Source organism: Arvicola amphibius, chromosome 1 (genome assembly GCF_903992535.2).
Source record: "Arvicola amphibius chromosome 1, mArvAmp1.2, whole genome shotgun sequence".
NCBI classification, from domain to species: Eukaryota; Metazoa; Chordata; class Mammalia; order Rodentia; family Cricetidae; genus Arvicola; species Arvicola amphibius.
Window position 1 is genome coordinate 68345229 of NC_052047.1, and position 21245 is coordinate 68366473.

The 21245-nt window shown below is 52.1% G+C and overlaps 2 protein-coding genes across 2 annotated transcripts in view; both read left to right on the plus strand.

Annotated features, from left to right (window-relative positions):
• The window catches only part of Tbc1d10a (TBC1 domain family member 10A), a 34078-nt gene extending 19206 nt beyond the window's left edge, over nt 1-14872 (plus strand). The window contains exons 2-9 of the mRNA XM_038318822.1: nt 2640-2739; nt 6795-6905; nt 11070-11173; nt 11693-11807; nt 11880-11945; nt 12567-12756; nt 12836-12990; nt 13735-14872. Coding sequence (XP_038174750.1) covers nt 2640-2739; nt 6795-6905; nt 11070-11173; nt 11693-11807; nt 11880-11945; nt 12567-12756; nt 12836-12990; nt 13735-14187 — 1294 coding nt within the window. The 3' untranslated portion in view covers nt 14188-14872. The remainder of the gene's footprint in view (nt 1-2639; nt 2740-6794; nt 6906-11069; nt 11174-11692; nt 11808-11879; nt 11946-12566; nt 12757-12835; nt 12991-13734) is intronic.
• Nucleotides 14873-16610: 1738 nt separating this feature from the next.
• Nucleotides 16611-20998, plus strand: Castor1 (cytosolic arginine sensor for mTORC1 subunit 1). Its single transcript, XM_038318808.1, has 9 exons — nt 16611-16994; nt 17533-17603; nt 18674-18861; nt 18943-19075; nt 19273-19396; nt 19755-19868; nt 20018-20100; nt 20194-20288; nt 20410-20998. Exons 1-9 carry the CDS (start codon nt 16882-16884, stop codon nt 20485-20487), a joined length of 999 nt encoding a protein of 332 aa, XP_038174736.1. The 5' UTR covers nt 16611-16881; the 3' UTR covers nt 20488-20998.
• The last annotated feature ends 247 nt before the right edge of the window (nt 20999-21245 follow it).

Below are 21245 nucleotides of genomic sequence, written 5' to 3' on the forward strand. Positions count from 1 at the left end.
AGAACTGAATCAGATGTTATCACATCCATTACTGCTAGAACTTCCTGTTTTCTCATGGGCACCCTACCCTCGGTTTAGTTAACTAGAAGGCTCATCACTGACTTGTTGCCTAAGTGAATACTGTTGTTGGTATACACATCATCGTGGCATGGGGTGTAGGGACCTTTGCTTTTTGCTTCTTAGGTATTTGGGGTTTGCCTGAACATGTGTATCTTCTTGTTAATTATTAGATAGCTTTGTTTCTCTCTCTCCCTCTCTCTTTCTCTTTTTTTCTTGAGACAGGTTTTCTCTGTAACTTTGGAGCCTGTCCTGGAACTCACTCTGTAGCCCAGGCTGGCCTTGAACTCACAGAGATCCACGTGGCCCTGCCTCCCAAGTGCTGGGATTAAAGGTGTGCGCCACCACCTTGACACTGCTTTGTTTTTGCCCAAGAGAGAAAGAAAGTAACTTTGTGCTTTGGACCTGCCCTAGGTTGGAGAGATAGTTTAAGGCACAGTGACTAGTGTCCGTGTGTTAAGAGGCCCAGTTTTTTGTTTTTAATCCTAGGCGAATTCTATTCCAAGGCTGAGTTCAGGCACAGTTCCCCAGATAAAGTGCACTAAACAAGAGGATTTGCCTTTTGGCATCCTGGAGGCCTCAGCTCTGCCAGGGCCCCTCCCTCTGCACTTGCAACCAGTAAAAGTCACAGCAACATATTTCCTTCCGGCATAGAGGATCAGAAACTCCAACTCTGGGCCAGGCCCAGCTCTACCATGTCCTGTTTCTGAGAGCTTCCCCAGAGCTGCCTCAATGCCTCCACCCTGTGCCCTTTCAGGGAAGTCAAATAGGACTGAATGCCCGCTTTGGGCTATATAGGGTCTGACTTGGAATTGAGTCCAGGTTCCTTACTGATTTTCTGTCTGACTCTGAGCAGGATACCCTCCCTGGGTATGTTACTTCTCTGTGCCTGGTTTCCTTGTCTGTATTTAATCCTTTCTTAATACTGTAAAAGTACTTAATTTTTTTAATGATTTTTTTAATTTTATTTTATGTGCACTGGTGTTTTGCTTGCCTGTATGTCCTGTGTGAGGGTGTTGGATCCCCTGGAACTGGAACTACAGAGAGTGTGAACTGCCATATGGGTGCTGGGAATGAATCTGGGTCCTCTGGAAGAGCAGAAAGTGCTCTTAACCACTGGCTGAGCCATCTCTCCAGCCCCTAAGTACTTTCAGTTTTTGTTTTTGTTTTTGTTTGTTTTGTTTTGTTTTGGACAGGATGTCATGTTTCCTAGGCTGGCCTTAAACTCCTGCCACTACCTCAAGAGGGCCAGGATTATGCCCAGTTTATAAAATACTACTTTTTTTTTTTTTTTTTCTGGAGGTACTGAGAATTGAACACAGTGCCTGGCACATGCTAGGCATCCACTTTGTCACTGAGCTACAAATCATCAGGCCAAGTACTACTACTTTCTTACTTGGGGGAATTGGGGGGAACTTCACAAAACACAACAAAGAAATGTAAGATTTAATAAGCAGTACTTTAAAATGCACTTAAGGCCGGGCGGTGGTGGCGCACGCCTTTAATCCCAGCACTCGGGAGGCAGAGCAGGAGGATCTCTGTGAGTTCGAGGCCAGCCTGGTCTACAAGAGCTAGTTCCAGGACAGGCTCTAAAAAAGCTGCAGAGAAAACCCTGTCTCGAAAAACCAAAAAAAAAAAAAAAAAAAAAATGCACTTAAGGAAACTGTGTGCGTTGACAGTTGTACATGTTACATTTGTGTTACATGTTTGTCTGCTTTGCCATGACTCTGTAAGGCCAGATAAGAAATCATATGTAGAATGCCTTGTATTATAAATGTAGTTTCCTGCTTTCTCTGTTTTTGAGAGTTCTGTGAACTTGTGGGTCTCCAGGGCTTATTCTTGAGGAAGCTTACTCAGTGACTGCTCTCCACTAAGACAGGGATTCCTCCCCCAACCCACCTCTGCCTGCTTTGGGTGTTGATCTGCTTGGGCTGAGCCTCAGCACCCATCAAATGTCAACTCTACAAGGGGTCTGGGAACAGGAGTCTGCTTAGCCTGCCCAGAACTGACAACAGCTGCTCAGTCAGTAGGTGCACAAATATAGAAGGTGGCATTTGAAGGACTTTGAAGTGTCTGTATGATTTTAATAGGTGGAGACCACTTGGGGAACATTCCTGCCAAGGGGTTGGCCTGAGTAGAGGTTGAGAGGTGGGAAAGAGCGAGCGTATAATTGGGAAAAGTCTGAGTAATGAGTTTGGCTCAGGTGAAAAGGTGAGCATGATATTTCTGTACTTGCTTGACTAGTTTTGCATCCAACCCCACTCTTAGCATGCTGGCCCCTGAAGAGGCTTATTTACTAAGGCAGGCCTGAGACAGGAATGTTTGACTTCAGTGCACAGAGGCACACAATCAGCCTTTGACCCAGAGAGGCAAGGTGTCCCTGATCCCTTGACACATCGGGAGAGTAGGCAGTTGCACCTGTTGTATCTGGCCTGTGACGTTTATGCTCATCTGTAGCAGGGCATCATGAGTCTGCAGACCTGAAGGAGGTATAGAGGCAGAGTGCAGTGGACTACAGGGCTGGCCAGAGCCAGGGCCTTTGTTTGTCTTGACACATCTGATACCCTGCCCTGCATCCACAGGCTGGAGGAAGTGCCCCTGGAGGTGCTGAGGCAGAGGGAGTCCAAGTGGCTGGACATGCTCAACAACTGGGACAAATGGATGGCCAAGAAGCACAAAAAGGTAAGGGGCCTGGCCTTGTGCAGTCCGCGGGGGAGGGAAAAGGGGGATGAATTTCATCTTTATAGCAAAATGGGGCTTCTCCAACTGCCAGACTGCCTTAGGTGTCTTCTATTGGTCAGGTGGGGAGTAAACCTGGCTTTAGGACTGTGACAGAGTTAGGACCTGGCATCTGACTTCAGCGAAGAGCTGCATAGAACTTTGTCCTGGAGTTAAACCTCAGAACCTCTCTGTAGCCAACAGCCTTCATTGGTAATTTTGCTTTACACCTGGCCGAAGAAGGGCTGAAGAGCTTCCTAATTTTAATGCAGCTAACTTGTGGGAGCATTTTTAGGGTTCACGTCTTGACTGCAGTAATCTAGCTGACACCCTGATGAAGTTAGTAGTAGCAACACGCTTGCTTTACCAATGACCTAAGAGTCAAGATTTGAAGCCAGGCAGCAAGCTTTAGTGTCTGCACTATTGACCCCCACAGTAAGGGCCTTCTTCATCACCTAGACAAGTTGATGATTTTCCTCTTGTCTCCTGGCCAGAGTAAAAAGAAAGAAAAGTAACCCTACAATTTACAAGTAGTGTTACAGAAATGAGAATACCCATTCTGTCTACTTAGACTGTCCTTAGGTATAGACTTGGTCCACCTATGGGAACATCATACTCAGTTACCTTTCTGAAGTGTGTGTGTCAATGTTTTTGGGAGCCCTTTGCAGAGTTTAATCTCTGCCTGGCCTCTCATGACCACAGTCTGTGCACAAATTTCCAATCTACAAAGTTAGCTCATTGCTTCCTGTCATCAGCTGACACACTTGTCTGCTGGCCCAGAGCTGCAAGTCTGGAGTGAGTGTGGGCTCAGTCTCACGTGTGTCCTCATGCGTGAGCTATGTAATTTAGGACAAGTCGTCTCCCTCTCCTCAGACTCAGAGCCCTTAGTCTAGTGGGAGTGCTAAACCTTTTTATGAGGATCCTTACAAGGTAGTAACAGGAAGTGCTTCACATGCTGCCAAAGCGGGAGAGCTCATCCAGGCTGGGGCTCCTTTTTTTGCTATCTGTGTAGGGTGGGAGTAGAGTTCAGTTGATAGAATATGTGCTTGGCATGTGCAAGGAAAGAAATAATCTTCCCCTCCCTTCTCTCCTTCTTTCACCCTCCCTTCTCCCCCCACCCCCAGTGTGTGTGTGTGTGTGTGTTTGCTCTATAAACCAGGCTAGTCTCCAACTTGCTCTAGTTCTTCTGCCCTCCTAAGTGCTGGGATTATAGGCATGTGCCACCATACCTGATAAACAGTATTTTTAGGACACTATTCTCCAGTTGTCCCTGGCTAACTTTGGGGCACTACCTTATCTTCCCTGCAGTTTCTTACCCTGAGCTGTAGCTAGCTCTGTACCTCTCTTTTGTAGCTGTGAGGAGCTCCTCTAGTAGATCACCCTGCAACCCTTCCTTTTCCCTTTGACTTCCCTGGCACTATGGGTAGAGCCAAGGGCTGCCTTTGCCCAGCAGAGGCCTTCAGAGATATGCTTTAGCCCATGGTCCTCAGAAACCCAAACCAAGACTGCTTCTTGAGCTGTGGCCACATCTGGCTCTGCTTGGGTAACTCTGGAAGCATGGATTCTTCCACTCAGGAAGTCATGTCACAGGAAGGGCAATAACCATTCTGGGAAGTGGGCTCAGACCTAGCATTTCTCCTGGATTTATCCTTAGTCCTGCTAGGAGGATGCCTTCCTCCACCTCCCAGTTGTGCTCAGGACAGAAGTGAAGGCCTACAGGGAGTCAGGACTCTGCCCTCCCAGAGTTCAGCAGGCAAGGGTGTGACTTCACTTAGCTGTCATTGATAACCCCCTTCAAGTTTGCCATAGAGACTGGTAATCTTTTGAGTATTATGGCCATGCTTCCTCGAGTGTTATCCTAACTCATTCTGTCCGTCCTCCCTAAGGCAGGCTGATGACCATCTCCAGTACCTTTTTGCTAAAGAGTAGGGATCTGGAAAAGGCTGGATGTGCGCTTGACTCTCCATTTCCTGCCCCCGCCCTGGTGTCCATGGGAGCATCACAGTGCGTCCAGGACTGTCCTGCAGCAGGCATGTGTGATGGGCTGAGAGAAGGTTGTCTTATGCTGACCTTGCCCAAGTGTAGAAGCTTGAAGGACCTGTGGTTCTGCACTGTCCTATGTCCCACTGCCAAAGCCTGCCAAAAGTGGCTTCCTTAAGGTGACCCTTGTCCCACAGCAACAGGAAATTGTCCCCAGTGTCTATGCAGTTTTCTTCCGCTCCCTTCTCTCCCAGTTTTCAAGCGGTCAGAAGCCCCAGCTTGGCTCTTTTGAGTAGCCAGCTGCTATTCCTTACTGACTGCATTCTACAGCCTGGTGTCTGTCTCCTTCCTGGTCCTTAAGTTGCTCTTAACTTTAGAAACTTTCCTTTTACTTATGCTCATCATCAGGAAGGCCAGCCACTTTGCACCCCTCTTGTGAGGCTTTAAATGGGACTATTTGAGCAGCTGAATCCCTTGGCGTTTCTGTGCCAAGTGCCATTCTGGGATGGTGGTGGAGAGAAAGCCCCACACTAAGCACATTTCTCCTCTAAAGGAAATTTGTCAAGCTTCCACAGTAACATGTAATGTCATTCAGATCTTAAAGCAGATGAGAAGTGGCTGGTCCAAGGATAGTGCAGGATTCAAACTCGTATTAGGTGTTCTCATGCCACAAGCACTGGTCCCCTTGATCTCAGGCCAGGCTGCTTAGTGCAAGGGTGAAGGAGGGTCACTGCCTCTCGACCCTATCCTTTCTGCCATCACCCCACAAACTCAGGCCCTCTTTGCTCCTTTGCGCTCACCCGCCTGATATAGGTCAGACAGCTACCCTGAAAACTTCTTTTGGGGATCAAGCCCAGGAGAAGCCTATTTCCTTTCGCCTGTAGATTTCTGAAGGACCAGTGGGGTAGGAAGTACACAGGGCTGGGTCCCTCCAGCCTGTGTGGCACAGTGTAGAGGTGGTAGGGTTTCTGAGCCTGTGCTAATAAGAGTTTTCCCTGTTCTGAGGAAAGATGTTGTTCTTTGTTTTCAATTTTTCATGTAAGTATATATTTATTGTACATTGAGCATATTCCTATCTGTATACCTTTTCTCTCTCCTTCCCTTGAATATCCTTTGTTCCCTTAAACAGTTCTGTGTCTTCTTAAAAGGCATGATAGTAGGCTGGCCTTGGTAGCACATGTGTTACTCTGTAGATCACTGTGAGTTCAAGGCCAGCCTGGTCTACACAGCAAGTTCCTGGCTAGCCTCCCTCTACCTCCCAAGTGTTGGGATTCAAGGTGTACAAGTGAAAATGAAAACATGACACTTCAAGGTATGGTTGAGGGAGGTTCTTATTGTAGATATGAGGGAGAGAACAGCCAGAGGCATCTGGAAGAGGTCCAGAACAGGGAGAAAAGAGACTGAACATGGCCAGCAGACTGGACTGGCAGTGAGAGGGAGGACGACCTAGAGAGGAGACCAGGAACCAAGAGCAGAGGACTGAAATGACAGGATTGCACAGGAAAGAGAAGCTGGGGGAAGAGAAGAGATGCCTTGGACTGGAGAAGGTAGGGGCGTGGTGAGAAGAGCTAAGAGAGCCACAGACAGGTACTGAGTGAGCCTGGAGCCCTGCATTCGCTTTGATAGGCTAATAGGCACCACAGTTAGCCATTTGTCCCAGATCTTTGAGACCTAACAGTATGTCCCACTATGCTTGGCTTCTTCTTTGTAAGAGGTATTTAAGTGGGTTGATGTCTGCAGGGGATCCCAGAACCAGTTTCCCATGGCTACTAACAGTTGCCTGTAGTTCTGGGGTCCAGAATTCTGTGACTGACCTCAGAAGTTCCTGTGTTGTCATTAGAGAATGTGTACTTTGCCGTTACCTGGTGGCAGCATGTCTAATTGCAGTCCCCATCCCCGCCATGGGCTCTGAATTGCAGGGTAGGAAAGCCCTCAGTCCCTTTCTGCTCTTGTGTGTATGCTCACTGAAGGCCCACCAAGCCTTGGCAGAGGAGCTGCCAGGGTGGATGCTTGGGCACAGCTGTCTTTTTGACTTTCAGATTCGTCTTCGGTGCCAGAAGGGCATCCCACCTTCTCTGCGGGGACGGGCTTGGCAGTACCTGTCAGGAGGCAAGGTGAAACTTCAGCAGAACCCTGGAAAAATTCGATGTGTGAGTTTTCTTTCCTTTACTTCATCTGCCTGTCGTGTCTCTGGATTGAGCATCTCCCCTGGCAGTGGATCTCCCATGTGCTGTCCTAGACTTCAGCAAGATGGACAATTGGCAGGACTTCTACTCACAACCTGACTGCTCAAGACCCAGATTGGCTCAGTGAGTGAACCACATCTCCTGGGGCTGTTGCTCATCTAAGATTCTACCCTTAGCAGGCCTAGGGAATGAACTTCATTACAGTTCTACGCCCTATTCTAGCCCTTTCTGTCAAGCAGTTACTCAGGTTTGCTTTTATGGTTTGAGCTCAGTGCGTACTTCACAGCTCCTGGTCATCAGGAAGTGACCCTCAGACCACATCCCTTCCTGGTGCCTCTAAACATGTGCTGTAGTCTCTAGAAGCTTGCCTGTTAGGATCACAAGAGCCTTCAACATTTCTTGGCCCCCATCCTCTACTCTGTCTTCCTGTCTCTAAGCCTAGAGAGACATGGTCCACTAGGTGGTATTCACAGCTACTTGGGGTCAGAAGCCAGTCCGGTCAGTGGTCAGTGGACAGTGCCTTCTGTAGTCACTTGCCCCCACCATCCTGCTCCCCAGCTCTCTCCCCATGGCTCCATGGCATAATACTCTTCCATTCATTGAAGTGAACTGCAGAGCCTGTTTACCTTGGAGAAATACCATGCGTCAACCGTTGACCCAGGCTTACCTCCAGACTAGCTCCAGGCATTAGGGACGGTCCCTCCAGGCCATTGGGACTAACATATAGGCAGTGAGACGACAGAGCTGCTAGCCACCAACCTCTTCATTGATATGATTTCAGTACTTCACGTAAAATATCACTTCTCTCTTGGTGCCAGTACCTGTTTCTCATGTGAAGAGTGGTCATTGGCAGAGCAGGCAGCTCTGGAGCTCACACTGTATGGCCCTGAAGAGGGCTCGAGCTATTTGTTGGCAGGCATTGGTCCTGGGAGGACAGAGAGGCCTGATGGGGTGGCAAGCACTTGGCTAGGAGGGCAGCTGTGAATTGGGTTTGATAGTGCCAAGGGTGCCTTTTAGGCTCAGAGCTAGAACTGTGTTCTCAACTGTTTCATTAAAAGAAAGGGTGAGTGGATCTTCCCATACAACACCGAGACCAGGTCCCACAAGAACAACTTGATTCTCTAATCTTCCCTCTAGTAGTAATGTCTCCTGTATTCCAGGGGCTCCATCCTGGCCAGAGCTGGCAGCGTGAGGATGGGCCCAGACATAAACGCAAAGGCAGGCTGTGAGTAGCTAGCCTCCTGGTGCATGGTCTAGAAGGAGTGTGTCCACAGTGCAGTAAAACACAGAGTTTTGGTTTTTTTTTTTGGGGGGGGGAGGATTTGGTTGTTTTTTGTTTAGTTTTTTAAGACAGGGTTTCTCTGTGTAGTCCTGACAGTCCTCACTTTGTAGACCAGGCTGGTTCAAATTCAGAGATCTGTCTGCCTCTGCCTCCTGAATACTGGGATTAAAGGTGTGTACCACCACCCAGCAGAAGCACAGAACTTTGTATATGTGTGCCTAGATTAGTGCCCAGAGAGGAAATGGCCACCCCTGAGATGGCTGTAGGTTGCTTATATAAAGAGGTAGATTTGTCTTGGAACCCTGAAGATGTATGGTGGGTCATCATGGCAATACTGGGGCCCCAGTGTTTCCAAGCACACCTGGAAAAGACTTACCTGGGAAAGACCTAGAGGAAGTAGTGAGGGTGGGGTGTTCTCTTCTGCTGTGAGTGCCTGAGCCATGGGGAGCACAGAGCCGACCTGCGGTGTCAGTGCTCTTACCTGTTCTCGAGCTCGGGGCTCTGCACACACTACAGCATCTGGTGGCTTCTGCACACACCACAGCATCTGGTGGCTCCATTTTCTCCAGTACTTGCTCTTTCTTGCCTCTTCCTTGGCAGAATCTTCCTGCTCTTTTTTTGGTTTTGGTTTTCTCTGACTTCATCTCCTGAAGCACCTCAAACACCACTTAGGTTCACAGAGGCTGCAGGCCTAACGATTGCAGCACGCACTGGTCTGCTGGCAGCTGCACCTGCCTGTGGGATTCAGCATCCTTTTCCCTGGAGGCCCTGCAGCTACCCCTTTCCTTCCTTAGCTGTCCATGTGTGATTGTGCACATTGGGCTGCTGAGGTACCCGATCCCACATCCAAGGAGCTGACTTTTGGGGTTCTCAGGAACCACTAGAAGAATTGATGTGAACCTTTCTTCCTGAGAAAAGCAAGCCTACATTGTACTCAGGTGATACAGGGGAGTACACAGGACACTAACTTGAGGGGGTGATGCCCATTCCTTCCACTGAAAAAATCTCAGCCCCTTTCTCTGCCCTGCAACCTTCAACACTCCATGAGCCTCACCTCATTGTTTGCTTTCTAGCCCGGTTTCTGACATACTAGAGACAGGAGACAGAATAGAGATTGGGGCCAAGAAATGTGAAGACTCCTAAAGACTACGGCACATGTTAGAGGCACCAGGAAGGGATGTGGTCTGAGGGTCACTTCCTGATGACCAGGAGCTGTGAAGTAACGCACTGAGCTCAACTATAAAAGCAAACCTGAGTAACTGCTGAAGAAAGGGCTAGAATAGGGCGCAGAGCTGTAATGAAGTTCATTCCACTAGGCCTGCTAAGGGTAGAATCTTAGATGAACAACAGCCCCAGGAGATGTGGTTCACTGACTGGGCAATGCTTTCTAGTATGATGCTGCCACCCCTTCAGACTCTCTGTCCTTCAAGTCCGAGTGTTGCCAACAAATAGCTCAAGCCCTCTCCACAGAAAACAGGTCTGACGAGAGAGAAGTGTGTTGAAGAACACACTAGTTCTTTGGTATTCTGAATACCACTACCTCGGGCCAGGAGAGAAAGGGGCCTGTATGCAGTCACTGTCTGCCAGGGCCAAAGCCCCCCCCTGCACCCATCTGGTATGTTTGCCAAAGCTTCACTTTACAGGACTTTTCCAGATGCTGCTCCACCCCGCAGGCAACTAGTACTTGCTTGACCTCCCGGCCCATCCCTCTGGATTTCCTTTTCTGAAAATGGATGTATGGATTCACCTAGAGTAAGATGGGCAGACTGGAGCATAGAGCTGTGAGCCTGAGAAAACATGCGCATGTTGCCAGCGCTCAGATGGAGACATTTCCAATGACTGTGGGACTTTTATTCTGTTGAGCCTAATGGCTTTTCAAAAGTACACAGTCAGGGTTTGAAGAAGAAAGGCACACTGTTGAACCCTCAGTACCTAGACAAGCACTTAAAGCTGACGGATGTCACAGTCCCTTCCTGAACAGGGGATACCTGTAACACGGGATGCAAGCAGCAGAGAGTCTGGGTTTGGTGGCTCTGAGTCACACCTACTTTCATGTCTCAGCTCCATCGTTTTTCTAGTCTCAAGGCCTTGGGTAACCGACTCTTTTTTGACCCTTCAGTTCTCTCATCTGTGAACATGGTGTTATGTCAGGATCTGTTTTGGGGTAGAAAGGGGGCCAGTGAGTCCTGTGTGTTCTACACTCAGCGTTGTCTTTGGCTCTGAGCAATGGTAACACCTGTAGCTATTAAAAAGAAGCCTTCTATCTGAAGGACACAATATTATCCCTAGATAAACAGCTAGGAGGGGCTGGCTAGATGGTTTAGTGGTTAAGAGCACTGACTGCTCTTCCAGAGGACCTGGGTTCAATTCCCAGACCCACATGGCAGCTCACAGCTGTCTGTAACTCCAGTTCCAGAGAATCTGACATCATTATACCAATGTGCATAAAATAAAGTTAAATAAGGTTTTAAAAAAAAGATAAACAGCTAGGATAGATTCTTGCTCATAAGAATATTCTGAGAGCCTAGTTGATGGTGGTGCACACCTTTGATCCCAATACTCGGGATGCAGAGGCAGATGGATCTCTGAATTTGAGGCCAGCCTGGTCTACAGAGCAAAACCCTGTTTCAAAAAACAAAACTACTGAGCACTAGGATTCCTCTCAGGTTTCCCAGGGTTCTGCTATTCTTGCCTCTGTGGGTTTTATCTTCAGGACGGCCTGGTTCTATGATGCAATTGGGTGCCTCTGGCACCTAATCTGATACCCAAGACAGTTATCTTCTACCAGAAGTGCCACCCCCCCACATACACACTGCTTCCTGACATTATGTCCTTGCTTCCAGGAGCTGGATATGTCTCCTGGGGACCCCAAGTGGCTAGATGTGATTGAACGTGACCTGCACCGGCAGTTCCCTTTCCATGAGATGTTTGTGTCCCGAGGAGGCCATGGGTAAGCAGGCTAAGCATGTGGGCTGGGAGTGATTCTGGGATGTCTCTTCGACTGTCAGGAAAGGTGCATTGAGCTTGAGGGCATGTGCTCAAAACCCTGCTGTTAGCCTTTACCTTCTGGTTTGGTGTACTGACCCACTTGTGACTCTTTCCTCTCTAGACTGTTAGAACTTTCCTGGTTAGGCCTTCTTGATGTAGGGAAAGAGGAAAGGGAGGCTGGTAGACCAATACAGTAGGCAGGAGGGGAGTGATATATTGGGCAAGGGAACAGAGCTGCCTAGCAAGGTAGCCCTCTCTAGCCCCTCTTCAGTCTTTCTATCTGCTATACAGCCCTGCCCCAACCCCTGCTTTCTCTTTAAACCCTGTCCTTGGATCCCAGTGGGAGACTGACCCGCGGTGATCACAGCACATCCTTTCCAGGGAAGAGCAGGTCCTGAGGCAGGTCTGGTTCAGTGAGGTACAGGGGAGGTAGTGGGCAGTAGCCATGCCTGCCATCCTATCCTGTTTGTCCTCTCCACAGCCAGCAGGACCTGTTCCGTGTGCTGAAGGCCTACACGCTGTACCGTCCTGAGGAGGGCTACTGCCAGGCCCAGGCCCCCATTGCTGCTGTGCTGCTCATGCACATGCCTGCGGAGGTACCCAGGACCCGGGTGGGCGGGCTGGGGACCTGACGTCAGCCACAAGGCTCATGCCCCTCTCACCCACAGCAAGCCTTCTGGTGTCTGGTACAAGTCTGTGAGAAGTACCTGCCTGGCTACTACAGTGAGAAACTGGTGAGTACCTGCTGACTTGGGTGCCTTATGTGGCCACTCCAGGGCCCTCTCACTTTCTCATAGCCACTCTAGGCTAAAGTCCCAAAACCTGATAGAGGCCACACAGGCACCAGCTTCATCAGTTATATGTCCACCTGTGCCTCTGGCCATTTGATGTTCTCTGAGGCAGTGGGACAGGATCAAAATTCTGGTCCCTCCCTCCTTGACCTTGACCCAGGTTTAAGAACCAAGCGGTGTGGTACACACCTTTAATCCCAGCACTTGGGAGGCAGAGGCAGGCGATCTTTTGAGTCCAGTGCTAGCCTGGTCTACAAAGTGAGTTCCAGGACAAACCCCTGTGTTGCAGGGGGGAGGGGAGAGCTTCTGCTTGCAGCTCCATTCTGTTCACCCAGAATGCCTTTCCCTCATCCTTCAGCCCAGGCGTGGCCCTTACCTGACCTTGACAGGCTGCACCTGTTCCTTCCTTGTTTGGAAAACTCAGCCCCAGTGTTTCCTCTCCCATTCTGTATCTGGTTTGCTTACCTCTGTCTTCCAGTACTCTATAGGCTCTAGCTACCTGATGAATTAATGCTGACCCAGTATGGGCTGTGGTCATGCTGTGTGGCCTTGCTGTTTCTCCAGGAGGCAATCCAGCTGGATGGTGAGATCCTCTTCTCACTGCTACAAAAGGTGTCCCCTGTGGCTCACAAACACCTTAGCAGGCAGAAGATTGACCCCCTGCTGTACATGACAGAGTGGTTCATGTGTGCCTTTGCCCGCACCCTGCCCTGGAGCTCCGTGCTGCGAGTCTGGGACATGTTCTTTTGTGAAGGTACCAGGCAGTGCTGGATTGTGGGGGGTGCAAAAGAAGCCCACAAACCTCCCTTGGACTCATCACCTGCCCCATACAGGCGTCAAGATCATCTTCCGTGTGGGGCTGGTACTGCTGAAGCATGCACTAGGTTCTCCTGAGAAGCTCAAAGCCTGCCAGGGCCAGTATGAAACCATCGAGCAGCTGCGGAGCCTCAGCCCCAAGATCATGCAGGAAGCCTTCTTGGTCCAGGAGGTGCGGCCCAGACCTCCCACTTGTTATTGGAGGGAAGGGAGCTGGTTTTAGAGGAGGCCTTATATGGCCCTGCTCCAAGGGTTGGTCAGCCCAGGTCAGGACTGATGGACCTAATCCTTTTGCTAGGCAAGTGGGGCCCAGCTGTGTAGTGCCTTCCTTAGCAAGTCTGCTTTGTGGGTAGAGCAGAGCTGTGATCTACTGCCCTCTCATTTCTCTTGTGGGTACTTGTTTTTCGGAGGCTACAAATTAAGAGACATAGGCACGGCCAACTTCTATTGGGGTGGGGGGGGGGGCGCAGACCAAGGCCAGTCAATGCTAGTTCATGTTACTGGGCAGACATACAAGGCCATCTTCAGCATATGCCACTTCTGGCAGTGTCCCCATTTTACGTTTGAGGAAATAGAGGCTCAGAGGCAGATTTCAATTCCAGCTGAAAAGTAGTGGAGCCTGGACAGCCAGGCTGCCCTGGTCAGTAGGGGACAATACTGGCTGAGACTGGGATTGCCTAGCCCTGCCCCTTCTGTCCAAGATGGAAGCTGGGTGGGCCTGTGAGCTGTAGGCAAGTTTGTCCTCTGAGACAATGGGTCTCTCATGTTTGGCACTCAAACCACAGTCACATCCTTCCTGGGTTCAGCTTTTAGCAGACACAGTTAGGGGTTGCTGGTGGGTGGGAGAGCCTAGGATTGGAGACAGAAGGGAAAGGTCACTCTTTCTGGTGCTCACTTGCCCCTTGTTGTCCCAAAGGTAATAGAGTTGCCTGTGACAGAGCGCCAGATTGAGCGGGAACATCTCATCCAGCTGCGGCGCTGGCAAGAGACCCGTGGTGAGCTGGAGTGTCGCTCTCCACCCAGGATGCACGGTGCCAAAGCCATCCTGGATGCAGAGCCTGGTCCCCGACCTGCCCTGCAACCTTCACCATCCATCCGCCTACCCCCAGATGCAACCCTCCTCACTTCCAAAGCAAAGCCACCCAAGCAGGTCCAGAAGGAGCAGAGGAGGACAAAGGCCAGTGGACAGCTGGACAAATCCCCAGGCCCCAATCAAGCCACAGTGGTGACTGCTTCAGGAGATGCATGTCCTCCTCAGGATGTGCCTCCAAAGGACCCAGTCCCCCAAGACTCTGCTCCCCAGGACTTAGCCTACCACCGTTCCCAGGAGAGCCTGACCTCCCAGGAGAGTGAGGACACGTACTTGTAACCCAGGGAGTTCAGGCCTCCAGGTGGGGTCTCCACATATCTTACACGGTTCAGAGACTGACAACACTCCAGGTCCTGTGTACCTGAAGGCCCAACTGCTTGGCCATTGGGCTGGGATAGAATCTGGCTGGCCCAGTACAGATTCTGCCCAAGCCTCCTTATTTATTTTCTCTTGAGTCAAGCTGGCCCAGCCAGCACAGGCAGAAGCTATGGCCAAATGGGTTGGGTCTCACCCAGCCCCGGCCTTCTGGGGGATATTCTTCAGGGCTAGGGTGCTGACGTGAGGGGAAGCAGGGGGTACTCTTGTGTAAAATAGAAATATGGTTTTGTACGAAAATAAACAGGCTTGTATAGAGAGCTGGTGTGCAGCTAGGGACCCAAAAGGGGTATCACCCTTCATCCTGGGCCCCCAGCCTGGCAGGAACCCCTCTGAAACATACCTTTGATACACGAGGCCCCAAGTCCAAGGCCAGCTGCTGTTGTAGGCTCTGTTCTCTCTGATGACCTAAATGAGTCACTAGAGAGCTGAAGCCCACCACTGGGGCAGAGCAGGAAATAATCCCCGAGGTCCCTGGGTTTCTCTGTTGTAGCCCTGGGTGTCCTGGAACTCACTTTGTAGACCAGGATGGTCTTGAACTCACAGAGATCCACCTGAGTGCTGGGATTAAAGGCATGTGCTGGCCTGGTCCCTGTCTTTTTATTGGGCGTGGGGATTGGAGGTGGATCCCTGTGAGGTAGCCTAGTGCTGTTCCTCCTCCAGAGCCAGGCCTCGATGCCACTTCAGATCCCATTAACTTCTGAGCACTTCACACTGTCAGGGGCTGCCACCAGGATGATGCTACTTCCCATTTGCTGACATGGTCCTCTTGCTAGGCTGGGCTTGTGCCTGACAGAAAAGGAGTTCTGTGTCCTCCCCCTCCAAGAGCCATATTTGGACCCCGAGGCCCTCACTCACCCAAGTGAGCAGACTGCCATGGAGGGGCAGGCAGGTGCTCAGTGACAACCTGATAACTGGCAATGGCGAGAACAGGGTGTCCCTGGGAGAGGGTTCCCCCCTTCTGCTGAGGAAGCAGCTTTTCTAGTCAAACAATAGTGGCTGTTCCTGGCCTGAGACCAAGCTGGGCCAGACCATAGGAGGAAACAGGGAGGGAGAAGCAGACTCTCGCTGGGAGCTTCAGACACAGCCTGGGCCTAGAACATGTTGTTCTGGCACAGCTGAGGATACAGAGGCTCGAGAAGTGAGCGGACACCAGAGGCCCTGGGCAGCTCACTCGCTCTCTGCTCCTGCCTCTCACCCTCTGCTTTCCCACTCTCCACACCTGCCATGGTGAGATGGACTCAGCCTTTGGGAAGTGCTCCCACCCCACCCCCAGTTCTCCAGAGGACCAGCCCGGATGTGGTGGCTGCACTGTGTTTCATGAGAATCATCTGGAGCTAGAAAAGCCAGGAACAGGGCTGAGCCAGCTTCCGTCTGCCTGTGGTACTGGGTCCAGAACACGAAGTCCTGCATGGACCTGCTGGGTCCCAGTCGTGCCTGAGGCCGACTTTAACCTACCTTGTTCAACGCCTTCAAGCTGAGGCTTGAGTGCCTGGGCCAAATGGAGGCCCCATGGAGCATGCTGTGTCCTGCCATGGAACCAACCTGTGCCTGCTCATTCCTGCGCAGCCTTGGGGTCTTCTTAAACTGGATCACACCTGGGGTGTCTGCCAGCGCTTGGGGCCTTCTTGGATCTGAAGCAAACCTAGATGTGCTCAGACCCGTTGCGTGCTGCTGAGGGTGGCAAGCTTTGAGGAGACTTCTATGGGGCTTAAGTCTCTGGTCTGGATACCCAGGGGGCCTCAACTGCAAAGGCCTGTCCCCTCAATGCCTGAGCCCTGGGCGGTCCCAACTCAGGTACTTATGGGTCGTTTCCCCGGAATAACCCCAAGCTTTGCTTAGCTAGGTGATAGGATGCTTTTTCTGTGCTTCCCCTTAGAGAGGAGCATTCTACTCTGGAAGTCGGGTGATTAAAACCTAGGACAGCTGGTCAGAACGATGGCCGGGTTGAGGATGCAGTATTATCAATACCAGCTCAGGGCGGCCCTTGCCTAGTGAGCTTTAGTACGATCAGCCCTGTCAGCTCTGCAGTCCCTGTCCCCAGCAATAAAAGGAAGGACAAAGGCGCCACCCAGCTGTACCGCGCACCGGTCTCCAGTCTCCACACTCCGGATATCTGTGGACAGCATTCCAGCCCTAGCCGAACCCGGCAAGTCTTGAAGCCTTCTTGCGTCTTAATTGCCTCAACTGTAAAGCCCACGTGCAAGCCTGGAGTTCAGACAGGACCCTGAGCTTCCGGCACGTTTCCAAACCCAACACAGCCGGCGGCCAGCGGAAAGGGCGTGGCCGGGGCGTGGCCTGGAGGCCGCCGAGGGGTGGGAGCAGGCAGGGATACCCAGATGAGGCTAGAGGAATGGACAGCAGACCAAGGCAGGGTTCGAGGGCAGCCTGCAGCGCCGGGAAGGCGGGGCTCGGGAGGAGGCAAGGCCACTTCGTAGCGGCTGTGGGGCGTGGCCTTCGGAGAGTGGGTCGCTGGTTGGGCGGGCCCGCGGCGTAGCGGGCGGTGTGGAGCCTCTCAGCGCGGCTCCTTTAAGCCGGGCACCGCCCCGCCACTGCCTGGGTCTTGCTGGCGGCGGGGCAGTGGCCGCGCGATCTGCGATGGAACTCCACATCCTAGAGCACCGGGTGCGGGTACTGAGCCTCGCCCGCCCGGGCCTCTGGCTCTACACCCACCCTCTCATCAAGCTGCTCTTCCTGCCCCATCGCAGCCGGTGCGCAACCGGGTTCAGGGGCGCAGGTCAGACGGGTGGGGGCTCCTCTGTCACTCCAGGCCAGGGGCAGAGGATTAGGGTCGCCGCGGGGAAGCGGCATGTACGGGGTGGGGACGCTGTCCTCTCTGGCCGCCATCTGGCCGGGGATTACCCTTTCTGAGGTGCCGCCTATCCGGCCTGGAGCGGTCCTCTTGCAGGACTTGTCAAGGTGCAAACTGCCTGGGATAGGCAGTGTAGTGGAGCGTGCCTTCTAGCCTTGCCTTAGCCCTTTCCCAGACTCCTCACGTAAAGTGTAAGAGTTGTCTAGGGGAACCCAAAGCCCGACACCTCTAGGGTGTGGAATGGAGGGGAGTTCTGGAGTTGGAAAACAGCACGAGATCCCAGACGTTGGACCCAGACCACATTGCTCCGAGGAAGAAGTTGAGACCTGAGGGCGGGTCAGGAAGGCGCCGGCGGGGGGTCCTTTAGTGCTGCTGGAGCAAAGTTCACTTTGTCCTCTCCAGCCTGAAAGTCTTCCCACCCCTTCCTTCCCCACTAGGTGCAAGTTCTTCAGCCTGACGGAGACCCCGGAAGATTACACAATCATGGTGGATGAGGAGGGCTTTAAAGGTGGGAACTGACCCCTTGCTCACCTCTAAGCCCTATTCTTACCAGTCACAGCTTCCAGAGAGCTTAGGACTTAAAGTCATATGGATCTGGATTCGAACCTCCACCCCTCACTTAAGTACTATTTTCTCATATCTAAGATGTAGTCATGGCAGTTTAACAGTATTTATGAGAGCTTTATAAAGGGCTGGATATGCGTTCCAGGCCAGCAAGGGTGGGGGGAGTTCTCACAGTTTTAGGCCAGATTAAGGTGATTTAGCTGTAGCTAAAACACCTGTAGCTGTTTTAACCCCTGGTCATTGTTTCTTCTTGGAATTAGCTTCCCAGTGAAAGCCAGCTTCTCCTTTACTGGCCTGGGAAGTCTAGGAGTCTGAGGGTTGGGGAAGGAATGCAGGAACAGGCAGCAAGCCCAGAGCAAGGTCCTGAAGCCTCCTGGCTGTGCTTGGGTGAACAACAGTCACCCTGGCCCTTGTCCCTGTTCAGTACTGGAACCTGGGAGCTTGTAGCAGGGAAGTGTTTTGTAGCAGGACATCTTAAAAGAGCTGCAGGAGCTGACTTCTGCCTGCCTGTCCTGACCTCTAAGGCCTGGAGTCTCAAGCCAGCCACCTGGAGCTTGGCCTAGCCGCCCTCCCGAAGGACTTAGTTTCCCTGTTCTGCAGGGAAAGCGCTTGCCTGCAGGGGAGCATCTCCCCATCAGTAGGTCGCTTGGCGCCCTCTGGTGGTGCTATGAAGTCAATCAGGCCACAAAAATCCTGACGATATCCCATTTCGCAGATAGGAAACTGAGACTAAACAGGGCTTGGGATCCCAGCACTTAGGAGGCTATGGCAAGAGGATCGGTTTGAGTTCAAGCCCAGCCTAATCTACATCGTAAGACAAGGTCTCACAGGAAACAAGCAATGAGCAACCACTTGTCTCAAGTCTCACAGCAAAAATCTGGGTCGTCACCCTAGTTCTGAGTTTGAGAATGCCTTCATGCTCACGGAGGCAGAACTGAGGAGAGACAGCCATGAGCTCCAGTCCTGACCTGCCTTGCTAGAACTCACTAAGGTTCATGTACCTCCTACCCACAGAGCTACCCCCATCCGAGTTCCTGCAAGTGGCCGAGGCCACATGGCTGGTGATGAACGTATCCTCTCACAGCGGGGCGGTGATGCAGGCTGCTGGCGTTACCAAGATTGCCCGGTCTGTCATTGCCCCCCTGGCCGAGCACCACGTGTCTGTATTGATGCTGTCCACGTACCAGACAGACTTCATCCTGGTGGGTTCGGGCAGGTGCTGTGACAGGGCGGGAGCCGAGGTGCCTGGGTCTGCGTAATGTTTGCCGTTTGCCTTGACCCAGGTTCGGGAGCAGGACCTGTCTGTAGTGATCCACACACTGGCCCAGGAGTTCCAAATCTACCGGGAAGTAGGTGGGGAGCCTGTTCCGGTTGCCAAGGATGATTCGAGCAACGGCTTTCCCCGAGCCCAGCACGGTAAAGTCTGCCCGCCAACACTCAGATTTCGGTGGGACCTTTCCCCACAGGAGGGCTTATCTTTCGAAGGGCTGGGATGGGTGTTTCTCAATGTGTGAGATGGGATAGGTACACCCAAGCCCTTCCCTGCCCAGCCACCAGGGGTCGCCCCAGCCCAGGATTGCCTTTTTACTTTATGGCCCCTGTGTCTCGTGCAGGGCCCAGCCCCACAGTGCATCCCATTCAGAGCCCGCAGAACCGATTTTGTGTCCTCACACTGGACCCTGAGACATTGCCGGCTATTGCCACCACCCTCATCGATGTCCTCTTCTACTCACACAGGTGGGCCATGCGTACACTTGATCTCTGGCCTCACTAGTGCTCCGTGCACTCTGACCTTTGTCTCATCCATCCCTTCTGTCACTCTGTGTCCTTCTCAGTGCCTTTAGGGTTCCTGACAGCCCAATAGCCCTCAGCCAGAGGTGTTGACAGAGCCACTCCAAACCACATACACCCCAGTCAGGCCCTCTGCCCAAGGCCCTTGTTTTTTTGGCAGTTAGGGCTTGTCCCTTAGGAAATCAGGATTCTCTCACGAGGCCCTTTCCAGAGCCATTCTTCTGGCTCCTCTGAAGTCTGGTATTCAGGAAATGGAGAGGGCCATGTGCCTGGCAGAGCCCTTGACCCTGTCATCCCTCTCCAGTGTCCCTAGGGAGGCAGCCTCAAGTGGTCCGGAGTCAAGCTCCATCCCGTTCTTCGCTTTCTCCCTCATTGAGGGTTACATCTCCATTGTTATGGATGCGGAGACCCAGAAAAAGTATGTAACCCTTCCCTGACCCCTCAGCCAGCCTCAGGGAAGGGGAAGGTGGGGTGCCAGACTCTGTGATTGGCAGGAGGATATGCCCCAGGGGTCAGGGTAGTTAGGGATGCTTGGGTGCCCTTTCCATCACCCACCTGCCTCCCTAGGTTCCCCAGTGACCTCCTGCTGACCAGTTCCTCTGGAGAGCTGTGGAGGATGGTGCGCATCGGGGGACAGCCCCTGGGTTTTGGTGAGGACCACACACACCCCGAATTGGGGGTTAGGGCAAGCCTATGGGTATCCACAGCACCTACCCTGAGCCACCCGTGTCTCCAACCCTCAGATGAATGTGGGATTGTGGCCCAGATCGCGGGTCCCCTCGCGGCTGCGGACATCTCTGCTTATTACATCAGCACCTTCAACTTTGACCACGCCCTGGTGAGTGCCTAGACTGCAAGGTCCCAGAGGTGGGGACGGGAAGAAATTCCAGCTGATTTAGGGAGTTGGGCGTCCCTGGCCAGACTCAGCCCTGGCATTTCACGCTGTGCCCTCACCCCAGGTTCCTGAAGATGGGATTGGCAGTGTCATCGGTGTGCTCCAGCAAAGGCGAGACGGGCAGACTTCCACGGATCCATAGGAACACAAGGCTCCCAGAATTCCCTTACCACGGGGCTCTCAGAGACTTTTCTGAGCTCTTTCCTAAAGCTGCAGAATGAGCCTCTGATCCCACCAAGGGACCCTGGTTCTGCTGTCTGTATGTAAGCTGCATGGAGCTGACCGTCGTGGACATGTGTGCACCCCTAGGCACTGTGGGCAATGCTGCCTCCAGGTATTTGCCCAGAGGGACACCTTGGTGCTTGGGGCTTAGACCCCCAGACCATCACTTTCTACATGACCTCAGCGTTTGCACAGTCCCTGCGTGAGGCTCGAGCCATCCCCGTCTCACCTGCCTGGGTCCTTCTGCCCTGAGCTGGACTCTGATCTCCAGCTTCTCCAGCTTGGGTTGCCTTCCTGGCCAGGTGAGCTCCAACAGTGCCTTCCCTTCTTGGGGCTCCCAAGGAAAGGGTTTTTACATCTCATTCTTATTTTTATGACTGTTTAAATAAATAAAAGACTTTCTGAGCTGGGCCTTCAGGTTCTGAGTGACAGCCAGTGTCAGGTCTTGGTCTCCCAGATTTCTCCCACCTCCGTGACTTTTCGAGCAGTATGTATGTGTGACCGATGAATAACTGAAACATCTAACGCATTTGTGACGAGGTCACGTGGTTCCCAGCCAACGCTAGTCTGTCCCTCTTACCTGAATTCCCCAGCTGGACACTGGGAAACTATCCAGGAGGCCCCAAAACACCTTCCTCCCAGGCCACTGCCTACATTCCTATGGGTCTTGCCCGAATT

What these genes read in the sequence shown, in the direction of transcription:
- Castor1 (XM_038318808.1), top strand. Translation starts at nt 16,882, where the DNA reads ATGGAACTCCACATCCTAGAGCACCGGGTGCGGGTACTGAGCCTCGCC. An exon ending in GTCCTCTTCTACTCACACAG is followed by an intron (nt 19,397 to 19,754) that starts GTGGGCCATGCG and finishes ATCCCTCTCCAG; the next exon opens with TGTCCCTAGGGAGGCAGCCT. An exon ending in GATGCGGAGACCCAGAAAAA is followed by an intron (nt 19,869 to 20,017) that starts GTATGTAACCCT and finishes CTGCCTCCCTAG; the next exon opens with GTTCCCCAGTGACCTCCTGC.